Source organism: Talaromyces rugulosus, chromosome III (assembly GCF_013368755.1).
Source record: "Talaromyces rugulosus chromosome III, complete sequence".
NCBI classification, from domain to species: domain Eukaryota; kingdom Fungi; phylum Ascomycota; class Eurotiomycetes; order Eurotiales; family Trichocomaceae; genus Talaromyces; species Talaromyces rugulosus.
In genome coordinates, this window is record NC_049563.1 from 1230637 (window position 1) to 1243477 (window position 12841).

The following is a 12841-nucleotide window of genomic DNA, read 5'->3' on the forward strand; positions in this document are numbered from 1 at the left end:
ACCGGCGAGGGACGAGGAGCAATAAAATGGGTGTGTTAGCTTCCACATCATCACTTGCGAAACGCGGCGGATTCGCAATTGCGCTTATCGCCAGCTTCTTCTAGTCTATTCTAGGTATAGTGTCGATTATATAACACGGTGTCGGCTGATTGGCCGGTCGCAGTGACGCAGGCGGCGGCATTCGCGCATTCTCTCCGCTTTCCGAGGTTGCCTTGGCTGCTCCAACATCCCTCTGGCAGACCGTCTGACTGACGAGCACACTATCGACTACGTATATATATATTTGCTGCCAACTCGTTTATCCTCTTATACTTGTTATTTTGATCAGAAGACGCGCCACCCACCATGGGTGCTCTCTTATCTATTCCCATGCTGGTGATTCCCAGCGCCGGCACGGTACGTTGTTTGCGCTCTTTCGAGTTACCACTGAATACTGATGACTTCCTTAGATGCTCTCTGTCGGAGCCTCTTGCTGTGGAGCGGCAACGTGCTCGGCAGTATGCAGTGCTTGTGGAAAGTTCCAAAGCAGGTAAGTGAAGGTAGGCCTAGGAAGCGAAGTGTATGCTAATAGAGTTCTAGCATGGCAACGAGGATTGCCTACGCCTTCATTTTACTGGTCAACTCGATGGTTTCTTGGATTATGCTTACGCCATGGGCGCTTGAAAAGCTGGAACACCTGACGATGGACTACATGAAAATTCGGTGCGATGGAAAGGAATGCCACGGCTGGGTTGCCGTTCATAGAATCAACTTTGGCCTCGGAATCTTTCACCTATTCCTTGCTCTGTTGCTCCTCGGTGTCAGGACGTCGAAAGACAGCAGGGCTGCTCTTCAAAATGGGTTTTGGGGACCAAAGATTATTTTCTGGATTGGCTTCGTCGTCATGTCATTCTTCATCCCGGAAAGCTTCTTCTTGATCTATGGTCACTACATCGCATTCATCGCCGCCATGCTCTTCCTGCTCCTCGGGCTCATCCTTCTTGTCGACCTGGCGCATTCGTGGGCGGAGCTATGTCTTGAAAAGATTGAAGACAGTGACTCTCGGCTCTGGCGGGGGCTGTTGATCGGCTCAACGCTAGGAATGTACACCGCGTCGATTGTCATGACCATTTTGATGTATTGCTTCTTCGCTAATAGCGGATGCTCGATGAACCAGGCTGCGATAACAATCAACCTCGTCGTGATGTTCATTGTTTCATTTGTTTCAGTGCAACCAGCAGTTCAAGAATTCAACTCCCGGGCTGGATTAGCGCAAGCCGCAATGGTCGCCGTCTACTGCACTTACCTGACCATGTCGGCTGTATCCATGGAACCCGATGATCGCCAGTGCAATCCTCTCATCCGCGCCCGTGGCGCCAGAACAGCCACTATCATCCTGGGCGCTGTCCTTACCATGGCTACTATTGCGTACACTACTACTCGGGCTGCTACACAAGGCATCGCCCTTGGATCCAAGGGAGGTACCAGTTACTCTCCGCTTGGGAGCGAAGATAACGACCACGGTCTTGTTACCCAACAACCATCAAGCCGCCGTGAGATGCGGGCCGAAGCCCTTCGTGCCGCTGTGGAGAGTGGCAGCCTGCCTGCCAGTGCTTTGGACGATAGTGACGACGACGATGACGATGAATATGACACCAAGGATGATGAGCGTGGCTCCACGCAATATAACTACTCGCTCTTCCATGTCATCTTTTTTTTGGCTACGACATGGGTCGCGACGCTGCTGACACAGAATATAGACCTCGAGACCGAGGGTAATTTTGCAGCAGTGGGCAGAACGTACTGGGCGAGCTGGGTGAAGATCATCAGTGCCTGGGTTTGCTATGCGATTTATTTGTGGTCGTTGCTTGCTCCAACCATTATGCCCGATCGATTTGATTACTGAGGAAGTAACGTACTTGGTACTTGATCTCTTTTCCTGGCGTTGATAGTGTACATTTTCTCGTATTTAAGCATTTCTATCGCTGAAGAATATATTATTATGCGTTTCCTTTGGGTATTGTCTGGTTCTGTTTAATGATAAGGTCACGCCTATCGATAAGCCTTCCGATTCTGGCTTAATGACGCACTCCCGTGATAAGAGCGCCGCGACGCGTCAATTCACGTCTCCCGAACGCCTCGCAGAAATGCGAATATAGAATGTCTACAATCAAGGCCATCGAGGCCCGCTCCGTAAGCTTGTTCCCGCTATTGGCTCTGTTGCATAGTTTTAACTGAGTGGTTTTTTCTAGGTCCATCAAATCCAGTCCGGCCAAGTCATCGTTGACTTGTGTTCGGTGGTCAAGGAGCTGGTCGAAAACAGCTTGGATGCAGGCGCGACATCAATAGGTAGAGTCTGGCTTCATTGTTTCTGACGCTTCAATTCTGTGCTAAGAAATTTACTACGCAGAGGTCCGATTCAAGAATGATGGTCTGGACTTGATCGAGGTGCAAGACAATGGAAGTGGGATCGCACCTCAGAATTACGAGAGCATTGGTGAGTTTTCCCCTTTGCCAGGTAGATTGCTCTATATCTATCACATAATCTCACAGACTTTGGATTTTGCAGCTCTCAAACACTATACCTCAAAGCTTTCCTCCTATGACGACCTGACGTCCTTGACGACTTTCGGATTCCGCGGCGAAGCGCTCTCCTCTCTATGTGCTGTCTCGGATTTCCACATCGTCACCGCCCAGGCAGATCAAGCGCCGAAAGCGAACAAGCTCGAATTCGAAAGATCTGGGAAATTGAAAAATAAGCAGATTGTTGCGGGGCAGAGGGGCACGACCTCGTCCGCCGTGAACTTGTTTAGTACCCTACCCGTGCGACGAAGGGAGCTGGAGAAGAACATCAAGCGCGAGTTGGGAAAAGTGGTCACCTTACTGAACGAATATGCCTGTATTAGCACTGGGGTTCGTTTCAATGTCAAGAACACAGACGCAAAACGAAAGACGATTATGCTGCTCTCAACAAAGGCCAACGCCACGATGAAAGAGAACATTGCTAATGTCTACGGGGCAAAGACACTATTGACGCTGATTCCACTGGAGCTTGATCTTGAGTTCGAACCGTCGGCAACTGGGAAACGAGTGGATCGTGAATTAAATGAAATTCGGGTTCGCGGTCATGTATCGCGCCCTGTTGTCGGCGAAGGACGAGGAACGCGCGATCGCCAGATGTACTATGTCAACTCGCGCCCTTGTGGTATTCCACAGATTGCCAAGGCTTTCAACGAGGTCTACAAGTCATACAATCTTTCCCAGGCTCCATTCGTGCTCGCTGATTTTCAGATGGACACAAACGCATACGATGTGAATGTATCCCCTGACAAGCGAACAATTCTTTTGCATGATTCCGCAGCGCTGATTGAATCGTTGAAAAATGCTCTCGACAAGCTGTTTCAGGAGGCAGAACAGACAGTTCCTCAATCGCAAATCGTGGGCACAAAACAACAAGCTGGTATCCGACAGCATTTCCAGGAAGCTCCGGCCCCGACTGCTCCAGAAACAGACAAAGAGGAACCGGAGCCAATCCAAGCACCTAACAAAAGTCGTGCAGTCACAGGTCAAGAAGAAGGAACTCATTTGGCTATACGTGGCGACCAGGCTTCTAACGATAAAAATATACATAGTGCAAGCCAGCTTACAGAAGAAACTACGGCTTCTTCAGCTACCCAAGAAGCTACAGTCGCAAGCACTGACAAAGATGCGTCTTCTGAAATTTCAGAAGACAACGAAGATGCCGAGGACGCAGTTAAGAGAATAAGAGCAAAGGCGGCTGAGAATCCTCAAACTGGTGATACAAGACCACAGTGGAGCTCGTCAGAAAAACCAAACGTGGTCCAGAATGCCTTTGATCGCATGCGGTCGACGCGACCTCCAACCGAAGTAGCCACGATTACGGTTGGGGACAAAACGGTCACCTCTCTTGTTGGACGAAGTTCGATCAAGAAGAGGGATTCTTTGACCGCAGGGCATAGTGAAGGGAAACGAAAGTCCAAACGTCGAATCCACACGCCGTCCAAGCCTAACATTTTCGGTCAAAATCTCAAGTCTTTTGCTGCACCGGGGGCCCATGACGAGCCCTCTGCAGAGGAAGATGAATATTCAGAAGCCGAAGAAGGCAGTGGTGAGATCGAGAACGAAGAAGATGAAGAAGAGGAGCAGGAGGGAGAAGAGGGAGAGGAGGGAGAAGAAGGAGAAGGGGAGGAAGATGTTGAGATGCCAGACGCTTCAACAGTGGTGGTCAATACCAATGAAATTCCTAACAATCAAGACGATATTGGAAGTGTTAGCAGTGTTCAGTCCGTCGAAGAAGAGGATGCTGAGCCGCAGAGCAATGACGATAATCCTGATGAATCCGATGAGCATTACATCAACGACACCGAGAAAAAAACCAAAGAGGAAGCAAAGGTTCAAGCTCTCATCCAGAAAGCAGAAGAAAAAGGCGGCCAACACAATGACAACCACGTGAAACGGGGGAAGTACATTGAAAAAGACCAACAGAGCCAAAGAGATTCGACGAAGCAGCTTGTTGCGAGGATCAATAGCTCAATTTCCAGAATTCAAACTCAAATGGAAAAACTACATGAAGGGCTTGGGTCATATGGCCAATCTGGTATTCCTGAGGAGGAAGAATCCGTTCGGGACAAAACGGGTGAAGAACGTCTGTCGTTGACTGTATCCAAAGATGACTTTGCAAAAATGCGTGTGGCCGGCCAGTTTAACCTAGGTTTCGTGTTGGCCACGCGATCCCATGAAGCCAACGAGCAAACCGGGTCTAACAGGGACGAGCTTTTCATCATCGATCAACATGCCTCTGACGAAAAGTATAACTTTGAGAAACTGCAAGCCGAAACCGTGGTGCAGAGTCAGCGTCTTGTGCGCCCTAAAACTCTCGACCTCACTGCAGTTGAAGAGGAGATTATTAGAGAAAACCAGCCAGCTCTAGAGAAAAACGGCTTTGTCATTGAAATAGACGACAGTAGGGACGAACCCATTGGTCGAAGATGCAAGCTCATTTCTCTTCCGTTGAGCAAGGAAGTCGTCTTCGACATACGAGATCTTGAAGAACTCATTGTGCTATTGTCTGAAGCACCAACGAGCAACGGCTCCAAATCCGATGTTTACGTTCCACGACCCAGCAAAGTTCGCAAGATGTTTGCCATGCGCGCATGCCGGTCAAGTATCATGATCGGCAAAACCCTGACCGTGAGGCAGATGGAAAAAGTGGTTTGGAATATGGGCACAATCGATAAACCCTGGAATTGCCCACACGGGCGTCCAACGATGCGCCATCTCATGAGTTTGGGGTCGTGGAACGAGTATGATGAATACAAAGACCGGGGAGACATTGCTTCGAATAGCACATCAGACAGCCCTTGGAGCAGGTTTTACGAATGGCGGACTCGGGAAGAAAATGAATAATATATATGGAATTTTGGACGTGTCTGGATATACAAGAATATGCCTTGGGCTATTTCGTTTAAATTGTTTATTCAAGCTATATAATTTCAAGCCAACAAAATCATTGCAGTCATTATCATAAATCGTGTAAATAGAAAGTTTTCAATCTACCACCATCGTCCCCACCATCCCTTGCTCTGCTTTGCTTCTCCATCGCTCTTCCTGTTCTCTTCCTCCTGTGGCTGCTTCTGCTGTTGCTCTTGTTGCTCTTGTTGTCGTTGCTGCTGCTGCTCATCCTCCGAAGACACAGGTGGGCTGATATTCTTTGCAGAAGAAGCCGAGCTCGATTCCGAGGTGGCCGAGGTGCCCGTCATCTCGGACGCAGCAGACGACATATCATCCAAGATCTCAATTGGTTCCTGGGCCACTTTCTTGCCCTTGATCACGCCATCTTCTCTTTCAGTCAAATCGCCTTCGCCTTCCGAGTAGTGATCAAATCCCGCGTCAGACCGGCGGCGGTCATGCCCAACCCCCTCTTCTTCTTCTTCTTCTTCATCACCCTCCTGTGCTCTATCCTCCGCTAGCCTAAGCACTTCCTCAACAACCATTAAATCCCTCTCAATCATCTCCGCCCAATTCTGCACATCGCCAATCTCCTTCAACCCTTGCCGCGCGCTCTCCACGACTTTTTCCCACTGCTCATTCTGCTTCGCCAGATCCGACGTATGTCTGGATAGCTCATTTTCCTGTCTTTGAATCGCAGCCTCGTTATTGTGCAGATCTGTGGCGCGCGCGCGCAGGTCCGACGAGACGTTTTGGCCCGCAGAGTGCAGAGAGGCGGTGAATGCGGTGCGGGCTTCGAGAGTGCGCCTGGTTGTCTCGGGGTCTTGGTCTGTCGCTGCTGCTGGAGAGGAGGAAGAGAAGGAGGATTGGGGAGGGGAGGATGGAGAAGATGATGAGGACTGGGCTGTGAATGAGGCCGAGGACGGAGAGGGGATGTTTGTGGTGGTTGGGGTCGGATGAGGGTATGTTTCTGGTTGGGACATTGTGGAGGCGATATGGCTTTTTTTTTCTTTCTTTTCGTTTCCGTTCGTAGTGTTATTTATCTTTTTGGATTTGGATGTGGATATCCAATGTTGAATTTTGTTGCAGTTCCATGGATAAACATTGTTTATCTCATGTTAACAGGCGATAAGATAAACAACAACCCGCGTGACGTTGCCAATCCTTGATGGTATGCGGGGTAGTCACATGAAATCTACTCTTATTTTACTCTCTATAAAGAAACATGAATAATATAAGAAAAATCTATAATAAATAAAGTTGGTACAATAAATTAAATTATTTGACAGCTCTCCTGTCTGCTCGCTAATAACACCCATGAGTAAAGAGATAGTAACCCGCAAATGTGCAAATATATCAAACCAAAAATACACTCAAAAAGGCAAGTAATGCAGTATCGACAAGCGATTCGTCAAGCTCATGTTCAAGGTACAAGATAGATGGGCCATTTTCAAGCCATAATTAGGGTTAGAGCAGTAGAAAAAAAAATTTGAAAGCGCCGTTTTTGCAACCTGCCTGTAAACCCAGCTCCAGTCAAATAAAAATGAAGACAGAAAAATTATAAAAAAAATAACAAAAAGATAGACTAGTCGTCGACGTTAGGTTCACATGTTGGCGAGTTCCTGGTCAATGTGGCGATCAACAAAGGTACGTCGTTCGCCGGCCAACTCGGTCTGGAGGCGCTGCTCAACAAGAGCCCTCACTGATGATGTATGTTAGCATTTATAAAATATATGGAGCAGAATCTCAATGCTTACCTTGCTTTTTAGTGATATTGTCGAGGTCGACCTCGCCAAGAACTTGACGAATAGCATCGACGATCGTTGTATCGTCAGGCCCTTGACCAGGAACACTGCGGAAATCCATGATAGTGCTGACTGGGCGAGAACCGTAACCGCCAGCAAGTGGGCTTCGCTGCCGATTGGGCGCCCCAAGAAGGTTTTCAGAGCTCTGCATCATAGGCATGCTTAATCGACTTGCGTTCATGGCGTTATCTTGGTAGTTGCTGAGGTTGCCCATCGACATCTGACGTTGACCGTGTCCACCAACCTGGGGCGCATCGGTGTATCGAGAAAAGGTAGACATGCGAGAATTGCGGTTGTTGCCACCGAAAGGAGCCGGCGATTGTGGTGGCACGTATGGGCCACGGCCACCAGGGAAGCCAGTCAGGATTGTCGATGTTGGTTTCACCGAGGAATAAGTCGAATGCAAATCATCCATCTCCATGGCGGCATCATCCATGTATGGGCCATAGTTCTTCTCTTCCATCATTTCGCCATGGCCGCGTCTTCCCGGCAAGTTGTTGACCAACGCATAATCATCCCATCGCTGAAAAGGAATGCTCCTGGGATCAAAGACCTCGTCCCCGACAGCAACCACACGTCGGTCACCTTTTTCTCCAATGACAATACGTGTAGTACCCCAGCTAAAGTCATCCTGCTTCCAAAAAGAATAGAGCGGCAAGACAAAACTGTAGATAGGGAAGGCACACAAATAGATAATCATCCATCCAATATGCTGCCATTGACGCTTGATGAGGAAAATGAGAGCCTGTAAACCATAAACACCTGCGAGGACACAAATGGAGATGAGCGGAAATTGGCCCGTATGACTGGCCACGAGATATATCAGGTATCCTAGGTAGACGCAGGTTGCAGGAAGGATAATTGTTCCTAGAAGATCGACCAGAACAACAAAACGCATGCTGAAGCAACAGAAACCACACAAGTCTTTCAACGCGGCCAATTCAACCAAGTTGTGGATGGTCGAGTTGATCCAACGCCGTCTTTGGGAGAGAAGCACACCCCAGGTCTCTGGGGCTGCAGTGCTGGCATAAGCGTCGGCAATGAATTTATAAGACATGGTCGGAAAATGTTTAGTCATTAGTGTTGTAAGGAATCGATCCTCTCCGAGAGCCAGCAGGTTTTTCTTGTGTAGAGTATCAATGTCACCGTCGGCGTACTCAGTGATGACTTTGTCTGAAATAATCAAAGGACGGCCCTTGTCGGCAGTTCGAAGACGATACATAGAGAAACTGTTTGGCAGATTTTTAGCAATAATATATGAATGAACTAGATTCAAAACTTACCACCCGGGTAAACAAGTGACGCTACCGAACAGAGATTCAAAAGCTTTCGACAAGTGGTGAGAGATATAGTATTCATAGACCTGGATCATGGTCCACCAGCTGCGCTCTTCATTCTGCAAGCTCGTCTCTCCACAGATACCAGCAATCTTGGCATCATTGGCGCAAGCAGCCACCAGGCGATTCAAAGAGTCTTCCCTCACGCTAGTATCAGCGTCGACCATCAAGAGGTATTCGTATAATTCAGGATCAACGCCGATAACGTTGTTAATTTGATGAAAAATCTCCAGCTCCAACGGGGACATTGGTGCACGGTGGTGAACACGGTTAAGGAAACTGAGAACGAGGATTTGAGAATCGCGTTTTCCACGGTTCCCTGGTTTGGACTTGGCCTGCTCCGATTCCTTTCCAACCTTGACAATGACAACATACGGGACAACATTGCCTTCGTATTCGTACAGTCCAGAATACACCTTGCCGTAATTCAATTGATCGCTACCCTCGCCAACAGATTTGAAGGGAAGAGCTGGAGGATCAATTTTAGGATCGACTCCAAGAATATCGAGCACAATTTTAGGTGTCGGCCTGTCGTTACCACTTCCAACAATCATTCCGTCGCAGACCACACAGATGAGTTTTCTCTTGTTGTCGTACTGTAGAGCGGTGAGAGAGTCGAGACCTTTTCGCAATTGGTCTTCGCCTTCGGTGTAAGCAGGGACTTGGCAAATGACGAACTTGTCTTGAGGAGCTGGACGACGTTTAGACCCAAGTTGCAGAGCAGCGAAGAACTTGACCAGAATGACAGCCGCAATGAGAACTGTGAATGAGAGTAGAATCCAATTATTGACCGTACATCTCGGAGAGTCCCTGAAATCAACTTTGCCAACGTAGAATACCCGTTGCATGCAAGTAAGGGCGTTTGTGAAATTCGCTGAATCCTGCCATTTACTAGTGATATCTGAACCTGCATGCTGCTTGAACAGAGTGGTGACCGCACTGGGGAGGAAGTCATATGTGTCTATGTCGTTCATGCGATCCAGGGTGTAAAAATAGTTTGTCAAGTCGTACACTCCGTCGTTGATAATCGCCCAATATCTCGCGTCAGCATCCGCTTGTGACGAGACGTTACCGGTACTCCAGACCAGATCTCCTTTGTAGTATTGCTGGAGGAAGGGCAAGAACTTTTTCTCGTACCATGTGTTCTTATACAAAGCGGATTTCTGGTTTGTCTGCAAATAGGGCCCACTGTTGTGCACAGCTGACGATTCGATAGTGGCAGCAGTGTTGTTATTTTGCAAATAGATAGAATCATCAGTCACAAACATCGGGCAGGCTTCGGTCAAAGGAACGGGGAAGTATGCATCCAAAACTTGACCAGCAGACCATTGCATGTTCGAGGAGCTTGTTTTGATGGTCGAGTCACTGTGTTGAAGCTTCCAGAACTTGCTGATGTCGTATACCTTACCCGCCACACTCACGTAAAAGTCATTGTCACCTTGATGAGTGCTGAGGTCTTGCTGATTCCAGACTTTGTTTTTGTTGGGACAAAGTAGGTTACCGAATGCAATGATGTAGAAGGCGACAATGCCGTTGAACAAAAGGATGAGGAACACGAGCACGAACTTTTCCCGCCAGGCCATTCGCACATCTGGACGCTTCATTCGGCCAACATACCGTAGCACGAAGGATGGAATCCAGAAGGTCATGGCCATAACAAAACCGGCCCAAAGACGTCGACCAAAGGTGATCTTTCTTTTCTCGATATGCTTTGCCTCGCCAAATTCAGCATCATTCCCGGCAAGGCGATTCAATTCAGCCTCATAATAAGCGTCGTCTGCTCTACGATCATCTCCTTTTGGACCCAGGCCATAGTCACCACCGACACCAAGAGAATGCAAGGTGTTTCCCGGTCCTATTGAGCGAGCCATACCGGGAGACATGGCGCTTTGTCTGTTGACATTTAAAAGATTTTCAGGACCGGCTATGAAGCTGCCAGAGTCGGCCAGAGGCAGAGGGGGAAAGAAACCAGATGCGTTTGGATTTGGTGGTGTGGCGGAATAGCCGGTTTCAAAGGGGTTGGATGGCATGAATGGATTGCCATCCGGCTTCAGATCCAACATTGTCTCGGCCTCCCACCAAGCACCTTCGCGCATCCAAATTCTCTCATGGCCAACGACGACTTCGCCGTTGCTCCAGCCCCGCTCAAGAGTCCAGCTCTCGACGCCATCTTTCCCTTCCTTGCAGCCCAGACGTGAGTATCGGGTGACGAACTCGTCTACGTCAAAATCGGCTGTGAAGTCGAGTTGCTTATGGCGTCGATTGGCCCATTCCGGTAAACGCCAGTCGCGTAATTGACGGGAGACAGCGCCGGCCGACCAGGCCGAGGTTACAGTCGGCAACGACGCCATGTTCTCTGGGGCATCATCGGTAGGGTGCACAGCGAGGTGATACCAAACCCTACTACTCCCCAACAACGATGGGAGGTCAAAACGACCTCGCTTGCCTAGAGTGATACCTTCGCTGTCGACAGGAAACAGGATATCTCGAAGGAAGCCACCCATTTCCACCTCGATACCAACCTTTTCTAGGACGTTCTGTCTTTTGTCTAGAAAATAATCCCGCTCCCGGGCAGCTGCGCCTCCGGTAATGCCCAGATCGGCTTCCACCTCGACAACAGCGTTGTTCATCTCATTAAGGACCGATTGACCAGCACCGACAATTTCTAGTCCATCTTCCTTCATCTCGGCATTGATACCAATGGTGTCGTCAAAGATACCCCGCAACGCAACACCTTTGCCAAGAGGCGGGCTTGGGATATCAATGATTGTCATGTTGACGGTGTCGGCATCATCGTCCCCATAAGGAGCCCCAGATTCATCACTAGATCCATTCTCCTGGTGGTCCCGGAGTTGGTTTGCGATGGCCTCATTGGCCTTTTGAATTACCCAATCAACAATTGCCTCATAGACTCCCGCGACGAAGACTTCACGTTCATCAGTGGCGCAGTTGTGGAGTAGAATTTCGGGATCAACTCCCAACAGCTCGCCTGCTTCCTCGCAGACCTCTTCGAGGTCTTCCTGATCGACGAGAAAGCCGAGGGTGTTTCCTAATTTGAGGAGTCCCGCCAAGACTGAGATCAAACCTCTCTGGGTGGCGCCTTTGATTCCAATTGACTTGAGAGCAGATCGGAAATCTTCAGCGGCAGCAGCATCATCGGCAGTTGGCAAATAGGAAGGTGGATCGTAAGTTTGGGACTTGTTGAGGGTGGTGTATGTAGAAGGGTCTTTTAGAGCAAGGTACTCCCTCTCAGCATTGCTCGAGGCAGCATTGATTAGGTAGTAAAAAACGTCAAAAGCGCGATAACCAGCTTCGGCAGGGATATCGAGAAGACCTCGATTGACATTAAGTCCAGATGTGGACAATGCAAGGGTTGCTCCAGTGACATTGCCTGATAGAGTGAAGGTATATGATACCGCAAAGGATGAGTACAGGGAATAGGACGGGTTGAAAGGTGTGACGGCGGTGACAAAGGGGCGAATAGCATCGATTGCAGTATAAAGTAGTTCAGGTGTTGACAGAGGCACGGTCGACAAAAACGCCGGGAGGAGGCATGGGGTTGAGCGATGGAGTGAACTAAAAGCTGGGTCAGTGTTTAGGGTTCTTGGTGAAGTGAGTGAGTGAACGAAATACCTTAGTACAATGCAACCATCCTCTGCTCTGCGGCGGGCATGTTCCCAGGCACGTTCGGCTAGCTGGGCATCAACAGTTCCACCCGGGGTGCCATCGGGGTTGATGTTGGCCGCGGTCAGCCATGTGTTTACCACGACACTGGAACCGCTTTCGAGCTGGTAAGGCTGACCGGCCGAATATGCTGTGTGTAGAGCATTGAGCAGCGAAGTTGTGGACACTTGGGAGGATGACTTGGCCCCGCCAAGGGCCGAGTTTGTCGAAAAGGTGGAATACCGATTCGCCATGGTCGAGATCGTGGTGTGGATGACCGTCGGGAAGGTGCTGCTGTCCCTTGGGACACCAGCGACGAGAAACTTCAGGCAATCTCTAGCAGGAATCCAAAAAGGATCCTGAGCAGATTTTTTTGCCTGTCGCACGTAGCAAAGAGCCTAACGCTGGCTGAAGTAGTAGAAATGGCGAAGTCGAGGAGGGGATTCGGCAAACGGGCAGCGACGATCACTCCGATCGTATGAAGCGAGTGGTATGGAAGCGAGTGTGGCCGGTGAAACGGGGGGATGAGAAAGATGCACCGGCAAAAGAAAACGAGATGGTAGCTAAAGGAGAAAAAAAAAAGACGTC

General features: G+C 49.2%; 4 protein-coding genes across 4 annotated transcripts; 2 read left to right on the plus strand and 2 right to left on the minus strand.

Annotated features, from left to right (window-relative positions):
• Positions 1–345: 345 nt before the first annotated feature.
• TRUGW13939_05284 (uncharacterized protein) lies at positions 346–1885 on the plus strand (the record flags this gene model as incomplete). Its single annotated transcript, XM_035488448.1, has 3 exons — positions 346–396; positions 450–529; positions 580–1885. The coding sequence occupies 3 exons, from the start codon at positions 346–348 to the stop codon at positions 1883–1885; spliced, it is 1437 nt and encodes a 478-aa protein (XP_035344341.1).
• A 254-nt stretch (positions 1886–2139) lies between these two features.
• Positions 2140–5406, plus strand: TRUGW13939_05285 (uncharacterized protein; the record flags this gene model as incomplete). The annotated part of the gene is made up of 4 exons (XM_035488449.1): positions 2140–2172; positions 2232–2328; positions 2390–2476; positions 2549–5406. 4 exons carry the CDS (start codon positions 2140–2142, stop codon positions 5404–5406), a joined length of 3075 nt encoding a protein of 1024 aa, XP_035344342.1.
• A 146-nt stretch (positions 5407–5552) lies between these two features.
• Positions 5553–6431, minus strand: TRUGW13939_05286 (uncharacterized protein; the record flags this gene model as incomplete). Its single annotated transcript, XM_035488450.1, has 1 exon — positions 5553–6431. One exon carries the CDS (start codon positions 6429–6431, stop codon positions 5553–5555), a length of 879 nt encoding a protein of 292 aa, XP_035344343.1.
• Positions 6432–7052: 621 nt separating this feature from the next.
• Positions 7053–12507, minus strand: TRUGW13939_05287 (uncharacterized protein; the record flags this gene model as incomplete). The annotated part of the gene is made up of 4 exons (XM_035488451.1): positions 7053–7150; positions 7206–8482; positions 8537–12166; positions 12224–12507. The coding sequence occupies 4 exons, from the start codon at positions 12505–12507 to the stop codon at positions 7053–7055; spliced, it is 5289 nt and encodes a 1762-aa protein (XP_035344344.1).
• Positions 12508–12841: the final 334 nt, after the last annotated feature.